Source organism: Oncorhynchus mykiss, chromosome 11, assembly GCF_013265735.2.
Source record: "Oncorhynchus mykiss isolate Arlee chromosome 11, USDA_OmykA_1.1, whole genome shotgun sequence".
Lineage (NCBI taxonomy): Eukaryota > Metazoa > Chordata > Actinopteri > Salmoniformes > Salmonidae > Oncorhynchus > Oncorhynchus mykiss.
In genome coordinates, this window is record NC_048575.1 from 40513560 (window position 1) to 40533720 (window position 20161).

Sequence of the window (20161 nt, forward strand, 5' to 3'; positions counted from 1 at the left end):
CAAAGCTGTCATCAAGGCAATGGGTGGCTATTTTGAAGAATCTCAACAATAGAATATATTTTAATTTGTTCAACACTTTTTTGGTTACTACATGATTCCGAATGTGTAAACGTATGTCCCACTGGAATTGTGATACAGTGAATAATAAGTGAAATAATCTGTCTGTAAACAATTCTTGGAAAAATTACTTGTGTCATGCACAAAGTAGATGTCCTAACCGACTTGCCAAAATAATAGTTTGTTAACAAGTAATTTGTGGAGTGTTTGAAAAACTAGTTTTAATGACTCCAACCTAAGAGTATGTAAACTTCAGACTTCAACTGTATATATATAGTATATATCTCAACACTATAGGACTAGGATTTAATTGAAAAAGTTGTACTGTGTATTTCTTGACATAGAAATCTAAAAGAAAGACAGCCTGAGTTAGTGTACCACGAAACCAATTCATTCAGAGCACAAAGCACAACATTTGCAAATTATTGCTTTGCCCGCACATCTGAATCAGTAGCACATTTTTGAAGCCACCTTTGCACTCGTCTTTGGTAGGAGTTGGATTGTGCATTCAGCCAATGACGCAGCTACGTAATGGATTTGATAAGGCCTGCCCTTGTAGCTGAGAGAGAGCGGGGGAGAGACAGGGTGGAGAGAGACAGGGTGGAGAGAGAGAGAGAGATAAAGTGAGAATATGAGAGAGGGAGAGAGAGAGCGAGATAGTGAGAATGTGAGAGAGAAAGTGAGAATGTGAGAGAGAGAATGTGTGAGAGAGATAAAGTGAGAATGTGAGAGAGGGAGAGAGAGCGAGAGAAAGATAATGTGAGAGAGGGAGAGATAGTGAGAATGTGAGAGAGGGAGAGAGATAAAGTGAGAATGTGAGAGAGGGAGAGAGATAAAGTGAGAATGTGAGAGAGGGAGAGAGAGAGAGAAAGTGAGAATGTGAGAGAGGGAGAGAGAGAGAGATAAAGTGAGAATGTGAGAGAGTGAGAGAGAGCTCAGCAAACATGTCCCCATTGGCACGATGTAGATCCAATGCTGGCTAAAATATTGGCCCCACGTAGGCTGCCCACATTGGGCCCAAGGCAGGTGGCCCTGAAGGCAGCCCTCACTTCCCCTGAAATAAGCCGACCCCTTTGGATCACATGCCTGCTACAATGGATCAGAAAGACAGTTAAGTTCTTACTATCATATATATTTTTACCAGAATAATGTCACATTTACTTATCAAAGTCTTTTAATATTGGGGATAGGTGTTCCGCTCACTGGCCAACAGCCAGTGAAATTGCAGAGCGCCAAATTCAAACAACAGAAATCTCATACTAAAAATGTCTAAAACATACAAGTGTTATACATCGGCTTAAAGATATACAGTGGGGCAAAAAAGTATTTAGTCAGCCACCAATTGTGCAAGTTCTCCCACTCAAAAAGATGAGAGAGGCCTGTAATTTTCATCATAGGTACACTTCAACTATGACAGACAAAATGAGAAAAAAAATCCAGAAAATCACATTGTAGGATTTTTAATGAATTTATTTGCAAATTATGGTGGAAAAAAAGTATTTGGTCACCTACAAACAAGCAAGATTTCTGGCTCTCACAGACCTGTAACTTCTTCTTTAAGAGGCTCCTCTGTCCTCCACTCGTTACCTATATTAATGGCACCTGTTTGAACTTGTTATCAGTACAAAAGACACCTGTCCACACCTCAAACAGTCACACTTCAAACTCCACTATAGCCAAGACCAAAGAGCTGTCAAAGGACACCAGAAGCAAAATAGTAGACCTGCACCAGGCTGGGAAGACTGAATCTGCAATAGGTAAGCAGCTTGGTTTGAAGAAATCAACTGTGGGAGCAATTATTAGGAAATGGAAGACATACAAGACCACTCCCGGTCACGGCGCACTCCCGGTCACGCGCAGGAAACATCTCCGGAAATTTCCACTGTCCTCTCATTGAAAGTGGTGTTTCTCCCTCATTTTTCAGAGTAAAAGCCTGAAACAATGCGTAAAGACTGACCATATGTAGTGGAAGCCATAGGGATCGTGAACTGGGTCATAAGTCTTTGTATGGTGGATAGGCTTTCAATGGTAAAACAGCCATTTCAAAATATTTCCTGGATGGATTTTCCTCAGGTTTTTGCCTGGTATATCAGTTCTGTTATACTCACAGACATTATTGTAACAGTTTTGGAAACTTTAGTGTTTTCTATCCAATACTACCGTGCATATGCATATCCTAGCTTCTGGGCCTGAGTAACAGGCAGTGTACATGGGGCATCTCATTCATCCAAACTACTCAATACTGCCCCCGGTCTCAGAAAGGTTTTATCACACTGGCAGTGTACAATATCATTTTTTGTTGCCATCACACAACAGAATACTTCAACTGGAACGAAACTCTCAGAAATGGATTCACAAAAAGAACACGTGAACTTAGAACTAACTATAAGGTTATATTTGAAGAAAGAGGATTCCGAGAATTTACTGTATTCTGAACCCTAATTGGTTTGAAGGGTGTCAGCAATTTTTATCTTGTATTCTTTTTTTAACTTAACAACATGATTTAGGTATTTGTAAACTACGCCCCCCAAATATTCTAACGAGCCCTCGACTCTACATTATGATGTAGCTGTGCTTTTGTGGACTAGACCTTGCTGGGCTTGGTGTGGGCTGGCCCATTTTGGGCTAGCCTGTGTTGGGCTGGTGTAGGCTTGGTGCAGGCTTGCCTGTGTTGGGCTGATGTGGGATTGGTGTGGGCTAGCCTGTGTTGGGCTTGTTGTGGGCTACCCCGTGTCAGGCTGGTGTGGGACATGGGGCCATTTTTGCTAGGAGATGAGTAGCCAGTCAGCTCTCTGGCTATGATTCATGTTTTATTTACATCCTCTGTGAGACATCAGCCTCATCACTGCAGTGACAAATGTACTACACAGGTCTCACTCCAGCACACTGAAAAAGAAATGCTAATGGTCCATGTATTCCAACCTTTTTCTACAAGAGCAAATGTGATAAAAGTGAATGGATAATACTGTGATTTTATAGTACCGGTATCCAAATACATATTAAGGGGGAACAGTGAAAGCTGATCTCCAATAACCTGTTTTATAGTTTGTGGAAAGATGGTCAGTGAGTTTATTGACATGTCTTTAACTCGACAATAGCGGCTCGGATGTTTTATCTGGCTACTTGTTCACCAAACTGTGACTGACAGGTGTCCGCATAATGAATGTGATGCAAATCCCTCTCCTTTTCTCCATCTCGTCCCCGTTTATCCCCCTCTCCCTCCCCACCTCCCCTGCCCCTATCGCTCTACCCCCATCCTCCCTCTCCACCCATCCCTCCCTCTTTTTCCATATAGATATCCGTGGGATCCAGGACTTCCTGGACAAGACGTCTCAGCAAGGCATGGACGTGTCGCTTCAGAAGGTGGAGTCCAACATCAACATGATGATTACCAGCATGTTCCGGACCATGAGGGTGGAGGAGCTCCACCGCTACCGGGACACGCTGCGCCGGGCCGTGCTCTTCATGAGCCCTGCCACCGCCAAGGCCTTCATCACTGAGGTACACACACACACACACACACACACACGCGGGTGCACATGCACGCCCAATGCCTGCACACACTCTCACACACTCTCACACATTCTCACACACACTCTTTCTCACACACACACACACACACAGACACAGACACAGACACACACACACACACACACACACACACACTCACTTAACAGAGTTAGATTCATAACCCCAGCGTGACTTGTCTCACGCTATCCAATCGCTTGTTTTTATGTAGCGTAATTGGCTAAAACGGGTGCTCACGTGTATTTGCAAGGCAGAGGATCAAAGATCGAGGTCCAGTCCGGGATCATGACGAAGGAAGCTATACCGTTAAGGAGGCACAATGACGTCTGTTGCACATAGGACCTAAACTTTTCCACACTACTACAACTTACATTCTCTCTTCCACATTCCCACTCATATACCTCATGGAGACAATCACTGCTTAAAACACCGGGTCTAATAATTCCTAATAGTGTATTATCCCCAAATTAGCTATGTTTACATATGATCAATAAGTGCTAAGAAGCTGCTAATACATGACTAATTGTCAATTGATAAGTACTTAGGCAGCCCAATCCACAGTGTCAAATGGTTCTCTGTGGTGGTTCCCTATTCCCTTTATTCGTACTCGTAAGATATTAGAGATAAAGGCCCAGTGCAGTCAAAAACGGGATATTCCTATGTTTTATTAGGTACACCCATTTAGTACCGAGTCGGACCCACATTTGTCTCCAGGACAGCCTGAATTCTTCAGGGCATGGAAACGTTGCTCAATTGCTATCAAGGAACGTCATGTTTGCCAGGAAAACATTCCCCATACCATTACACCACCGCCACCAGCCTATACCGATGACACCAGGCAGGATAGGGCGATGGACTAGTGCTACTTACGCCAAATCCTGACTCTACCATCAGCATGACGCATCAGGAGCCGGAATTCATCGAACCAGGCAGTGTTTTTCTGCTCCTTAATTGTCCAGTGTTGGTGATCGCGTGCCCACTAGTCGCTTCTTCTTGTTTTTAGCTGATAGGAGGGGAACGCAGTGTGGTCGTCTGACGAGTTGTGTGTTACGAGATGCCGTTCTGCACAACACTGTTCAACTGCTCCATTATTTGCTTGCCTGTTAGCTTGCACGGTTCTTGCCATTTTCTTTCGACCTTTCATCAACAAGCTGTTTTTGTCCACAGGACTGCCACTGACTGGATGTTTTTTGTTTGTCGCCCAATCTCGGTAAACCCTAGACGTTGTGCGTGAAAAGCCCAGGAGGCCGGCCTTTTCTGAGATACTGGAACCGGCGAGCCTGGCACCTGCGAGCCTGGCACCGACGATCATACCACGCTCAAAGTTGCTTCGTTTTGCCCATTCGAACGTTCAATCGAGCTATAAACTGGATGCCTCGATGCCTGCTTTATATAGCAAGGCACGGCTATGTGACTCACTGTCTGTAGGAGCAAACCATTTTCATGAACGGGGTGGTGTAAACTGGCCACTGTGTGTATACTTCCATGGGATGAGGTTGGAATGATACTGTGAAATTCTGAAAATGATGATAATGCCCTTTAAGTGTAAGAGCTATTTGAAAAGACTGCCTGAAATCAAATCAAATGTTATTTGTCACATGCTTTGTAAAACGACAAGTGTAGACTAAAAGCCAAATCAAAACGAAAGGTTTTTTTGTTTTGACTTGCATGAACGAGCATGTACATGCTGGAATTAGAATGCCTGGTAGTGAATGAGAGTAAAGAGACGACGTCAACAGTGTCATGCGCTTCAAATTAGAAAGCAAGTCTTTTTTTTCCTTGCGTCTACATGAAGCAATGCTGGTACAGTGAGCAGATACATTTCCAGAAAATAGACTGTTTATGCATTGTTACGTCTGGAATTGTGAATAGTTAAAAAGTGTTTATTATTTTTATAATACTTATTATTATAATACTTATTATTATTATTCTAATACATATTTGACGAAAAAAAACATGTTTGTTTATTTCCAGCACAGGCATATAGCCTAGGCAGGATACAGCTGGGGAACTCTAGGAACTCTGTTCAAGAGAGAACACTGTTATGTGGAAAGAATGAGACTAGCTAAACTCTTTATAAACTGATAGGGTCTATTAGCTACAATTCTCTCACGTTAGTGAGCCAACAATAACAGGAGGAAGGTACGGTGGCTCCCGTAGGACATACAGTATAAGGTGAGTCAAAAGGAGCACACAACAATAATTCACAAGGGCTACATAGTGAACATAACTGTTTATTATGGAATCTCATGGCAATAAAGTTGACATACACTATGCAGTGTATGTTAGTGGTTGCTCTTCTACTCTGTCTCTCTGTGTGGTTTCGGCTTAATAGTGAAATGCTTACATACTAGTCCCTTTATAACAATACATTTGAAGGTAGAAAATATGAATAAATTCAGTCAATGAGGAATAACATATAGGTAGGGGTGAAGTGGCTAGGCAACAGGATAGATAATAGACAGTAGCAGCAGAATGTGGTGAGTCTGAAAGTAGGTGTGTGTAAGTGTGTGTGTGTGTGGCATCAGTATCCATGTGTATGGATATTGTGTGTGTTTGGGCATATGTAGTGTGTGTGTGTGTGTGTGTGTATGTACACTACCGTTCAAAAGTTTGGGGTCACTTAGAAATGTCCTTGTTTTTGAAAGAAAAGCCAAAAAATGGTGTCCATTAAAACAACATCAAATTGATCCGAAATAAAGTGTAGACATTGTTAATGTTGTAAATGACTATTGTAGCTTGAAAAGGCAGATTTTCTAAACAAAATGACTTTCTTCTGAAACTCGTCAGTCTATTCTTGTTCTGAGAAACTAAGACTATTCCATTCGAGAAATTGCCAGGAAACTGAAGATCTCGTACAACGCTGTGTACTACTCCCTTCTCAGAACTGCGCAAACTGTCTCTAACATACTGAGTTAGTAGGGCTATTAACGCACAGTGAGACCAAATGCTGCTTGGGTAACCAGGGAAGTGTCACCAATGGGTGCAATCGGAAAGTATTCAGACCCGTTTTGTTTTTGTTACGTTACAGCCTTATTCTAAAATTGATTAAATTCATTGTTTTCCTCATCAATCTACACACAATAACCCATAATAACAAAGCGAAAATAGGTTATTAAAATATTTAAGTATTCAGACCCTTGGCTTTGAGACTCGAAATTGACCTCAGGCGCATTCTGTTTCCTTTGATCATCCTTGAGAAGTTTCTACAACTTGGTTGGAGTCCACCTGTGGTAAATTCAATTGATTAGACATGATTTGGAAAGGCACACACCTGTCTATATATGGTCCTACAGTTGACAGTGCATGTCAGAGCAAGAACCAAGGCATGAGGTCAAAGGAATTGTCCTTTGAGCTCCGAATCAGAATTGTGTCGAGGCACAGACCTGGGGAAGGGTACCGACATTTCTGCAGCCATAACTCGGACATGAACCCGACCGAACATCTCTGGAGAGACCTGAAAATAGTTCTGCAGCAACGCTCCCCGTCCAACACGAGCTTGAGGGGATCTGCAGCAAAGAATCTCAGAAACTCCCCAAATACAGGTGTCGTGTTGTTGGCTATGCCGGATTAAGTGATATGACATGCTATTCTATAAAATAATTTCTCCGTAATTAATATTACCTGATTTGAGCTAATCATGTAAATGTAAATAACTAGAGAGTCGGGGCACCACAAAATAATATTTATAGAGCTGTTATCTTCCGAATACACCTAGTAATATTTTACATCAATAGCAGTCAATATTAATCCTCACCTTAATTTAGTCTCATCTGAAAGTTGTAAATTATTCATGAACCCTGGCTAACAAGTTGAATCAGCAATACAAAATTGGGTTTAATTATTTATTTACTAAATACCTAACTAATCACACAGAATTACATATACACATAATTAATCATAACTTGATTACAAATTACGTCATAAAGGAAAACGTCCCTAGCGGGCGGAACAGATATGTTCTTTGGTTACACCAAAGAAAAGGGTCTGGGTTGAGTGAAAGAGCAGGAAGACTGAGGAACAAAGGGAAAAAGCTGTGCTATCGTAAATACAGTATCTTATGCATTCTAAATTACCGCCCATTTGGAAAAGGAAAATGCAATAAATATTTACTCTGAGCTGCGCTTCGGTAGGTTGGTGGTAGATGGAAGGCCGTGTCCTTTGTCCTTTGAAGAATGTATCTGGTGGTCAATTGGGTATGTTGTAGTAACGTCGTTGTGTGGTAGACGGGATACTCTGTCTGTTCCTTCCTAACCTGCGTTTGCAGCTGCTGTTGCTAACTCAACGGCTAGGAGGTATCACTTCTGTAGTGAATAAGAGTTCAAAGTTCATACCATTCGCAACCAAAGCTCACGCTGATGTTGGCTTCGTTCTGTAGTTATTTTCTGAACCATTCTGACATCGGACCGTCGTCCTCACATCCTTTCGGAACAGGAGGTTGGTTATATTGTCGTCAAGGCTTTATATAGGAAGGGAGAGGAGACCGTGTTTGAAAAGTTTTATGGCCCATGTCCCTTCACAGGGGCGGGCCACTGATTGAGCAGAGCCCTAACATAAAAACCCAATTCTAACATTTTAGAAGCTAAAATCACATTTCATCCCATCACGAATAATTTCATATTCAAACATTTAAATTGAACAACAATTCCATGTGAATCCGATAACTCTGTGTAGACTTTCCACTGTAGAGTTTGTCATCTTATCATTGATGAGAATGTCTCAGATGACAAACGAACTGATATCATATTCATTAAGTACCACCGCATATGTTCAATTGGTTGGATCACCAGAATATAGTTCATTTCCCCCCACCTTCTGATGTTCCCAGAATCTCTATGTTAACCAAGGTGTTTTCAAATGTAACATCAGTAGGGTAGAGAGAGGAAAAAGGGGGGGAGAGGTATTTATGACTGTCATAAATCTACCTCCAGGCCAACGTCATGACACAGGTGTGCCAAGCTTGTAGCGTCATACTCAAGAAGACTGTAATCACTGCCAAAGGTTCCTCAACAAAGTACTGAGTAAAGCGTCTGAATACTTATGTAAATGTGATATGTATGTATGTATTTTTTTTCCATTCATTTGCACCTGTTTTTGCTTTGTCATTATGGGGTATTGTGTGTAGATTGATGAGGGGGAAAAAACAATTTAATCAGTTTTAGAATAAGGCTGTAACGTAACAAAATGTGGAAAAGTCAAGGGGTCTGAATACTTTCCGAATGCACTGTATATGACAGTGGGAAGATACTCAACCGTAAAGGTAAGTAAGAATTTTGTCCACAAATGTACCCAGATTTGTATTGTATGTAAATAGTTTAATGCCATAATAGAGTTATTTTGTTAGATACTTCTCCCTATTAGCTGAAATCTTTTTTGTTGTTGTGCTAGCTAGCTTTTGTTCGAACAGATTCTCAAGTCATGGGGATTTGTCGCTCAATGAAGATGCACTTTCCTGGGCAGGCCTGCTCTCTCCTTGGCTAAAGCCATTGTGAGAAACGTGCTAACAACCGTTTGTGTTACGAAACAAAATAAATACTGCACTCTGACCCACAAAACATATTTTTTGTTAGATGAAGCAAGGAAAGTGAACTTCAAAATGTGATGTTGTATTATTGGAATTTGCAGCTGTTTGTACAGTAAGTAATACATCTGCTAGCTTCTGACGTGACTTACTGCATCTTTAATTAAAGCAGTTGATGCAGTTACTAAAACAGCTGTACCGTTTGATTGGTAGAATAAGTGTATGTTCTGGTTTCTGATTTGAATAGCAGAGAAGTAAGGGACGATGTAGCTAACCTTTTGTATAGATTTTTTGGGGAAAATGGTCAAAGTAGCTGATTTGTAAAAAAAAAAAAATTAAAATACTAAAAAAAAAGAAAAATCTTATTATATTTATAGTGTGGCTGCTGTTGGAAAACCCATTAATAATAAGGAATTCAAACCAGAAGGGGGTTACTGGTTTGTTAATCCCACGTGGGATTATGACCTTGACCTCACTGAAAACATTCAGATTCCAATTGGAGCAGTAAAGAAGAGGAGTGGAGAGTAGGGTTGGATATCAGTGGACTGCACAGGTTGCATAGGGTGTGGTAATAACGGGTCAGGAGTCTGCTTACGGGCTTCATAAGGCTTCATAAGATTTCAAGACTTCAAACAAGGGAGCACTTGACATTTCCATGGCTGGAGACTCAGAAAGCTGGAACTCAAGAGACGGCTCGTGCCTTTGAAAAGTATTCAGACCCCTTGACTTTTTCCACATTTCGTTAAGTTAAAGCCTTATTCTAAAATTGATTAAATAAATAAAAAAACATCAATCTACACACAGCACCCCATTATGACAAAGCAAAAACTGGCTTCTAGCCTTTCTGCAAAAACAAAAATACTGAAATACCTTATTTCAGACTCTTTGCTATGATACTTGAAATTGAGCTCAGGTGCATCCTGTTTCCATTGATCATTCTTGAGATGTTTCTACAACTTAAAATTAAAACGATATGACATTATTTAGAAAGGCACACACCTGTCTAGGTCCCACAGTTGACAGTGCGTGTCAGATAAAAAAAACCAAGCCATGAAGTTGAAGGAATTGTCCGTAGAGCTCCGAGACAGGATTGTGTCTAGGCACAGATCTGGGGACGGTACAGAAATTTATGCAGCACTGAATGTCCCCAACAACACAGTGGCCTTCATCATTCTTAAATGGAAAAAGTTTTGAACCACAAAGACACTTCCTAGAACTGGCCGCCAAGCCAAAATGAGCAATCAGGGGAGAAGGGCCTTGGTCAGGGAGGTGACCAAGAACTCAATGGTCACTCTGACAGAGCCTGAGGGTTCCTCTGTGGAGATGGGAGAACCTTCCAGAAGGACAACCATCTCTGCAGCAGTCCACCAATCAGGCCTAAAAAAGGCAGTAAAAGGCACATGACAGCCCACTTAGAACTTCCCAAACAGGCACCAAAATACTCTCAGACCATGAGAAACAAGATTCTCTGGTCTGATGAAACCAAGATTGAAGTCTTTGGCCTGAATGCCAAGCTTCACATCTGGAGGAAATCTGGCACGATCCGTACAGTGAAGTTTGATTTAATCCATTTTAGAATAAGGCTGAAACGTAACAAAATGTGGAAAAAGTCACGGGGTCTGAATACTTTCCGAATGCACTGTATATGGGACCAAGGTTGAATTTATAAAACTAAAATAAATTACCTCTGAAAGGATGTTCTGTTCTACGGTTAGATAGTGTAAAATGGATACCGATTTGGGGATAAAATTGATGACAAGATTTCTCTAGCTTGGAGAGGATGCCCGAGAATGTTTTAACTTAATCAAGTTTATTTGTCAAGTCATTCCTCACAGGAGGGCCTCGTGAAATGTATTAGGCTCTTCTGCCAGATGGGAACTGATTGTAGCAAGGGCTGCTACGGCACACTACCCCTCGCTTCCTGTGTGCGTGTGTGTGTGTGCCTGCGTGTGTGTGTGCCTGCGTGTGTGTGTGCCTGCGTGTGTGTGTGCCTGCGTGTGTGTGTGCCTGCGTGTGTGTGTGCCTGCATGTGTGTGTGTGTATAGCAGTGTGTGTGTGTGTGTGTGCATGTACTGTATGTGTGTAGTTTGTAGTGTAGTGTGCCTGTGTGTGTGAATTGTGTGTGTGTGTGTGTGTGTTGTTCTAACACAGCAGGAAGGACTGTTAAACATCTGTTAGCTCCACACGTTGGCGTGGGCATGTTTTTCAACCTAAGCAGTTCTCCGCTCTCCAAACACACTTTGTAGACAAACACACATTCAACCCATTTTCCTGCGTTATTTAATCCTTTGGTTAGCTCTGTTTGGTTGGCTTTATGGCCAAGACATGGACCAGTATCTACAAATGACTAGACTACTTGCTCTCCTCCTCCATCGTATCTGCATGGTGGAATAGGATTGCTACATAGGAATCCACTTACACTAAGAACATATTTTAAGAACAGAGTGCCCTTCAGAAAGTTTTCACACCCTTGACTTTTTCCACATTTTGTTCTGTTACAGCCTGAATTTAAAATGGATTATTTTGAGATCAGTGGCGGTCAGTGCCGTTTCAGATGAGGGAGGATGATTTGTTTACCCATGATCATGGCCTTACTTATATTACAGCCTTTTGGATGACTATCATTCATATTTCGTTCACCCAGTTAAATGTAACAGCGATAGGTTTAGGCTACTACATGATACTCAAATTTTACCTACAGTATACCCATCATGAGGTTGCTACAACTTAGCCTCTGAATGAAAGTTTACAACGTAGATGCACACAGGCCAAGAGACAAATTTGATGTGACAGACTGTCACACCCTGACCATAGTTTGCTTTGTATGTGTCTATGTTAGTTGCTTGTGTCAGCACAGTTCTCATTATAGCTTCACGGTCGTTATTCGTTTATTGTTTTGTATAGTTTGTATTCAGTGTTCAGTGCTTTCTTTAATTAAATAATCATCATGAACACATACCACGCTGCATTTTGGTCCATTCCTTACGACGATCGTGACAGAATCACCCACCACAACAGGACCAAGCGGCGTGGTGACAGGCAGCGACAGCAGGAGCAGCGCAAGGAGGACTGGACATGGGAGGATGAGTTGGACGGTAAAGGACCCTGGGCACAGCCAGGAGAATATCGCCGCCCCAAAGAAGAGCTGGAGGCGGCGAAGGCGGAGAGGCACTGGTATGAGGAGGCAGCACGGCGGCGTGAGGAAGCCCGAGAGTCAGCCCCAAAAATGTATTGGGTGGAGCACACAGGAAGTGTGGCGAAGCCAGGTAGGAGACCTGCGCCAACTTCCTGCGCTTACCGGAAGGCGAGAGAGACCGGGCAGGCACCGTGTTATGCTGTGGAGCGCATGGTGTCCCAGTGCGGGAGCATAGCCCGGTGCGGTACAGTGCCTTGCGAAAGTATTCGGCCCCCTTGAACTTTGCGACCTTTTGCCACATTTCAGGCTTCAAACATAAAGATATAAAACTGTATTTTTTTTGTGAAGAATCAACAACAAGTGGGACACAATCATGAAGTGGAACGACATTTATTGGATATTTCAAACCTTTTTAACAAATCAAAAACTGAAAAATTGGGCGTGCAAAATTATTCAGCCCCCTTAAGTTAATAGTTTGTAGCGCCACCTTTTGCTGCGATTATAGCTGTAAGTCGCTTGGGGTATGTCTATCAGTTTTGCACATCGAGAGACAGAAATTTCTTCCCATTCCTCCTTGCAAAACAGCTCGAGCTCAGTGAGGTTGGATGGAGAGCATTTGTGAACAGCAGTTTTCAGTTCTTTCCACAGATTCTCGATTGGATTCAGGTCTGGACTTTGACTTGGCCATTCTAACACCTGGATATGTTTATTTTTGAACCATTCCATTGTAGATTTTGCTTAATGTTTTGGATCATTGTCTTGTTGGAAGACAAATCTCCGTCCCAGTCTCAGGTCTTTTGCAGACTCCATCAGGTTTTCTTCCAGAATGGTCCTGTATTTGGCTCCATCCATCTTCCCATCAATTTTAGCCATCTTCCCTGTCCCTGCTGAAGAAAGGCAGGCCCAAACCATGATGCTGCCACCACCATGTTTGACAGTGGGGACGGTGTGTTCAGCTGTGTTGCTTTTACGCCAAACATAACGTTTTGCATTGTTGCCAAAAAGTTAAATTTTGGTTTCATCTGACCAGAGCACCTTCTTCCACATGTTTGGTGTGTCTCCCAGGTGGCTTGTGGCAAACTTTAAACAACACTTTTTATGGATATCTTTAAGAAATGGCATTCTTCTTGCCACTCTTCCATAAAGTCCAGATTTGTGCAATAAACGACTGATTGTTGTCCTATGGACAGAGTCTCCCACCTCAGCTGTAGATCTCTGCAGTTCATCCAGAGTGATCATGGGCCTCTTGGCTGCATCTCTGATCAGTCTTCTCCTTGTATGAGCTGAAAGTTTAGAGGGACGGCCAGGTCTTGGTAGATTTGCAGTGGTCTGATACTCCTTCCATTTCAATATTATCGCTTGCACAGTGCTCCTTGGGATGTTTAAAGCTTGGGAAATATTTTTGTATCCAAATCCGGCTTTAAACTTCTTCACAACAGTATCTCGGACCTGCCTGGTGTGTTCCTTGTTCTTCATGATGCTCTCTGCGCTTTTAACGGACCTCTGAGACTATCACAGTGCAGGTGCATTTATACGGAGACTTGATTACACACAGGTGGATTGTATTTATCATCATTAGTCATTTAGGTCAACATTGGATCATTCAGAGATCCTCACTGAACTTCTGGAGAGAGTTTGCTGCACTGAAAGTAAAGGGGCTGAATAATTTTGCACGCCCAATTTTTCAGTTTTTGATTTGTTAAAAAAGTTTGAAATATCCAATAAATGTCGTTCCACTTCATGATTGTGTCCGACTTGTTGTTGATTCTTCACAAAAAATACAGTTTTATATCTTTATGTTTGAAGCCTGAAATGTGGCAAAAGGTCGCAAAGTTCAAGGGGGCCGAATACTTTCGCAAGGCACTGTACATACAAGCTCCGCGTATCGGCCGGGCTAGAGTGGGCATCGAGCCAGGTGCCATGAAGCCGGCTCTATGCATCTGGTCTCCAGTGCGTGTCCTTGGGCCGGCATACATGGCGCCAGCCTTACGCATGGTGTCTCCGATTTGCCTGCATAGCCCAGTGCGGGCTATTCCACCTCGCCGTACTGGCAGGGCGACCGGGAGCATTCAACCAGGTAAGGTTGGGCAGGCTCGGTGCGGTCTATCCAGTACCACCTCCACGCACCAGCCCTCCGGTGGCAGCTCCCTGCACCAGGCTTCCTGTGCGTATGAGTTTGGAGCTGTACCAGAGGAGCAGCTGAGGGACCAGCTAGTTTATGGAGTTACCAGTTAGGAGCTGCGGGGCAAGATACTAAGCGCGGGGGGAGACGTCAAGAGTTCCAAGGCAGAGCGTACCAGAAGACTGGACATCTTGAAAGGGCTTGCAGGGGGAGAGTGTCTGCGGGTAACAGCGAGTTTTCTAAGCAACGCTCTCAAACAGCACACTCTAATCCAGTGACAGGGACACTCTACTTGACAACAGATCAAGTTGAGGAGGCCGAACTGATATTGCCTGCAGGCTCCAGCACAGTCAGAAATCACCAGTCAGAAAAGGACTTGGGACTTTTTACTGATCGTGAGTGTGTGAAACTGTACGTGGTCATGGTGAGAAGTAACGGGGGAAAAGATAAAGATGGAGGTAGATACTGGGCCTGCTATGTCTATTCTCTGAGAAGCTGTACAACAGCAGATTTAAGAAGCATAAACTGCAACCATGTGATGTTGTTTTGAGAACTTACTCCGCTCAGCCAATTCAGTTAATGGTACAGCTGGAGGTTAAAGTGAAATGTGGTGCTCAGCTGTTACCACTACCTCTAGTGTCAAAAAGGGAAGGGTCCTACGCTAATGGGGAGAAACTGGATTTAGTACCTCAAATTAGATTGGTGAAGAGTGAACCATGTGTCAGACCCAGTTGCGCAGCTGTGCGATAAATATGCTGAGGTGTTTAGTGATGAACTGGGTGTGGTAAAAGGAGTTATAGCCACAATTCAAGTTTCAGAGAAAGCTGTTCCAAAGGTTTGTAAGGCTAGACCTGTGCCTCATGCACTCAGATAGGCAGTAGACAAACAGCTTACAGAGCTAGAAAAACAAGGTGTGATCACACCCATAGAATAGTGAATGGGCAGCACCTATAGTTTGCGTTCCAAAGACAAACGGGCGTGTCAGAATATGTCATGATTACAAGGTGACTGTAAATGCATGGGTGGATGTGGACCACTACCCCTTATCAAAGACCCAGGACGTGTTTGCTACTCTAGCCGGGGGTAAACAGTTCACAATGTTAGACCTTACACAAGGCCTACCAGCAAGTGGAGGTAGATCAAGAGTCAAAGCATTTTCTGACTATAAACACGTTGAAGGGTTTCTACCAGATGAATAGACTGCCTTATGGAGTATCAAATGCTTCAGCTATATTCCAACGTGTTATGGACCAGGTCCTGCAGGGTTTACCTGGGGTTGTGTGCTTTCTGGATGACATTCTTATCACAGGTAAATCGACAGGCACCACTTACAGAGCGTAGAAGCGCAGAGCCTATCTGGCTTTACTTACCTACAGGTGAAGTCGGAAGTTTACAGGTTGGAGTCATTAACTCGTTTTTCAACCACTTCACACATTTCTTGTTAACAAACTATAGTTTTGGCAAGTCGGTTAGGACATCTACTTTGTGCATGACATAAGGAATTTTCCCAACAATGTCTACATGAGAATCCACTTGTAGAATGGAGGTCATCGTGAACTTGCATCTCCAAGGGGATGTTGCATCTGTTTATGCTCTATCAATGTGAAGTGCTCGTGACAATGCATATGATAAGATGCTCGTTAGAAAAGGGTCCCGGAAAGATAGCTGTAAGTATAACGGAGTTCTAAATCCTTATTCTCGCTAGCTCTCATGTACTCCTTTGATATCTAGAGAATATGAATTTTGCCATTTGATGTCCTTACCTTGAAATATTCAAATGATCTCAGCATGAGCGTTTCTCATATCCAAAGTGAAATCCTAAAATTACATGCCCTCTTCGTTCCAGAGTAACCTGCAAAATTGTCAGGATTTCCTCAAAAGAGGAAAGGTGAAGATGCGCTTTGATGTAGAAATATAATGGACGTAGTGGAGATACGGTTAACCAGGAGATGCGGAATTAGCTAATATGAACAAAATGGTTTTTTTAGCGGAGTAGTTACTAGTTTCCCTGGTTTGTTGACATGGGGTACTGTATGTGTAAAAGGGCCCTATGCCCTATGTAGTGAACTAATAGGACAGGCAAATTCTAATTTGAAAGTTCAACTGCTGATTTTCTTTCTTCCCCTCTAATCAGGGACTGATTTTGACCTGATACATAAGGTGGGTGCAGTTAATTATCAGTTAGAACAGAAAACCAGAAGTACTAGGCTCGCATTTGAATACCCCTGGTACAGTATAGGGGACAGAACAGTATGCCATTTGGGACACAGAATGTTCTATAATTGTCACGTTCTGACCTTAGTTCCTTTGATTTGTCTTTGTTTTAGTATGGTCGGGGAGTGAGTTGGGGTGGGCATTCTATGTTCCTTTTTCTATAATTTGGGATTTCTGTGTTTGGCCAGGTATGGTTCTCAATCAGAGGCAGCTGTCAATCGTTGCCCCCGATTGAGAACCATACTTAGGTAGCCTGGTTTCACTTTTGAGTTGTGGGTGATTATTTTCTGTTCTGTGTTTTATTTCACCGTTCAGGACTGTTCGTTTGTCGTTTTATTGTTTTTGTGTCAGTGTTCACTATTCTTATTAAAAACCAAGATGAACACTTACCACGCTGCGCTTTGGTCCTCTCCTTCATACGACGACCGTTACAATAACAGAGATGAATGGGAGATGGAAACTGTCTCTAATGAAGAATAGGAGACTATTTTCAATGAAACCAACAGGAAGGTGATTTATAACATGCTCCCAATGCCTTGAGGAAAACAGTCAATGACCCTATGAATTACTAACGCTGCCACTCTAAATTAACATTGCATGAGCACATTTCTAAATTATAATTATCCCGTAATAAGCAACATTCAAATTAAAAGTGTGGCACAGATTTGATTTGTATCATGGGTCCTGATGACTAAACAACTACACAGTATTTTGGTCATACTAATTTAATTTGTTGTAAAGCACTCCACGAGCAGACAGATCCACCACTGTTTCGTTTAATAATTTGATTGATCTTATCATCAAGAAGTTACACGCAAGGGAGCGCATCAACAACGCAGACAAACACAGACAGTGGCGTCTGTGTTCGTTAATGGTTTTGACGTTTTTGCTATCACAAGATGATTCTCGACTGCAAATGGAAAATGCTTTCTTTTTTTATCGCCACGTTGCAGTATGATCTATCGAGTTCCCAAATAGTGATTGTAGCCATTCAAGATGAATACTAACCGTCTAGAAATCATTTAACATTCCCTTTTTCGTTTCAAAATCAGATTTACAGAAGACAGCACTGGCTGGCATGCTTGTAATCACTTATCTTCCATCGTAGGTCAGAGAAGTGCCACCAAATTATTCGTACTTAAGAAGCTGTCTGAAGCGATTTTAAGTAATCAAGTTGTAACATTGACAAATGATTTGTGACAGAAATCCAAAGCTGGTCCTGGGGAACCACCCAGTGTGCTATATTAGGCTTGTTTTGGGCTGTGGAAGAGGAGACCTGTCACAAAAGTCGTCAGGGACATGACCAGACCAAAGTGCAGCGTGGTGGGCGTACATTTTTCTTTATTTAGAATGTCGCCAACAAAACAAGAAACACCAAAAACGAGCGTGCAGCTTTCCAGGGCTGTACAGGCCACTAACACAGACAACTACCCACAACTAAGGTGGCAAAACAGGCTGCCTAAGTATGATTCCCAATCGGAGACAACGATAGACAGCTGCCTCTGATTGGGAACCACACTCGTTCAAACACACAGAAATACAAAACATAGAATGCCCACCCCACATCACACCCTGACCTAACCGAATAGAGAAATAAAACGTCTATCTGAGGTCAGGGCGTGACGAGACCGTTGGCAACACTGTGTGTGTGTGTGTGTGTGTGTGTGTGTGTGTGTGTGTGTGTGTGCGCGCGTGCGTATGTACATACAGCATATGTTTTGGATGTAATGTGTGACGCTGACAAATGAGGGGACTAACGCCACTGATCATACTAGTCTGGTGTAGTCACTCTACTGTGAGAGGTCACCCAGACAGACAGAGGTACAGACTATCAGTCTGACAGACTGACAGTCGTTGGGACATGGAGGGAGGTGTTGGGGAGGGAGGAGAAGCGAGGGAGGCCGTGTCCTTAGCCAGCGCCTCTCAGTCGTCACTCCCAGTGAGATGTGTGTCTGACAGTGTCAGGGACAGATGTCCATTACCCTGATGGTGACAGTCTGACATCTGGGCGGGGAGTGTTAGAAACAAAGCTTCTCTGGAGATAACATTGAGCTCACACGGCTGACAACCATCACAACAACAACACAACAGACAGATAGCAACAGCAGGTGGTGATGTAATAGAGGCTTCAATTATAGTGTGTTTCTCCCGCGCTATATTACAGTGATAAGAAGTTCTGTGTCTCTGGATAAGATATGTCAGTACCGTTGTTAAGATGTATTCTAGAGAGTCAGCCTCTCAGGGCTATCAGGGCAGACGAGCTGCTGTTTCCTAGCACACGCACGCACTCACACTTACCTTTCTGACTGCATGCAATGGTTTGGATTAGGTACATCTAGCTCAGTGTGGGGCTGTGTGACTGGTCACTTCAGCTCAAGGTAACAGTTAGACGGATGGCCCTTGTCAGACGTGCCCCCCTCTCTCCCTCTTTCCCTTTTTCTGCTAACTCCATCTCTCTTCACTCGCTCTCTCTCCCCCATCAATCAGACAGACAGTCGGACACCTGTTCCCACCACTCAAGGTCGGCGTCTGAGCAGCAGACAAACACAGTAGGTGTCACGCCTCTCTTACACAAGGTGGGCCACACAGAGAGAGCTCTGATTAGTTCATGCTGAGTGAGACAGTGTTGGTCGGGTGACACATGTACCACAAACAGAAGGAGAGTGAGTGAGTTGAAGTGGAAAAAAGTGAGAGAAAGAAAAAGATTGAGATGGGGCAAGATCGAACTGGACAGCGGGACGGGTCAAAACGTCTGACCAATGAAAGTCAAGGTCAAAGTCAGTCAAACCAATTATGTCCTCCGAGAACCCAGAATACGTTTGATCCATAAGAGACATAGGCTTCTGTAAGACCAGGCTTGTGAGAGCAAGTTGACAAATGAAGAATGATGCTGACCTAGAGACCCTCAGTGGTCATGCTGACAGGGTTTATCATGGGGTGATAACCCAAAGAGACAGCCAGGGAAGAAGATGGGAAGAAGAAGTCACCATGGTGTGCCTTCTCTCCTTCCCTCCCTCTCTCTGCTGAATGACACTTAGGAAACTTTTCTGCTGTTCCAACACTTTCTCTCTGCCAAGGAAAGGAAGGAGCCGTTTGAAATGCATTATTTAAATGGGAAAGGGCCGAGGCTGAGATTATGATTTGCTTGGGATTCATCGTGTGTCGTGTGTCGCGTCTCTCTCTACCGTCAACTCTGCGCCATCGGTGCCACTGCCGTAGCGACAGACTGTGGGAAGAGTCACCCGTCACAGAGGTGCTATTACTCAGTGGTGGGAAAAAGTACCCAATACTTGAGTAAAAGTAAAGATACCTTTTATAGAAAATGTCTCAAGTAAAAGTGAAAGCCACCCAGTAAAATATTACTTGAGTAAAAGTCTAAAAGTATTTGGTTTTAAATATACTTTAAGAATCAAAAATGTAATGTAATTGCAAAAATATACTGAAGTATCAAAAGTAAAAGTATAAATCATTTCAAATTCCTTATATGAAGCAAACCAGACCAGATTTGTGTTCAGTGAGTCTGCCAGATCAGAGGCAGTAGGGATGACCAGGGATGTTCTCTTGATAAGTGTGTGAATTGGAC

The 20161-nt window shown here is 42.9% G+C and overlaps 1 protein-coding gene across 3 annotated transcripts in view; it reads left to right on the plus strand.

Moving 5' to 3' along the window:
• Positions 1-20161, plus strand: part of grid2 (glutamate receptor, ionotropic, delta 2) — a 555674-nt gene that overhangs the window by 325239 nt on the left and 210274 nt on the right. For all 3 annotated transcript variants that reach the window (XR_002475295.2, XM_021620870.2, XM_021620869.2), the window contains exon 4: positions 3353-3558. Coding sequence is in view for 2 of the 3 variants with exons in the window: in XM_021620870.2 (XP_021476545.2) it covers positions 3353-3558 (206 nt within the window). In the remaining variant the exon portion in view is untranslated. The remainder of the gene's footprint in view (positions 1-3352; positions 3559-20161) is intronic.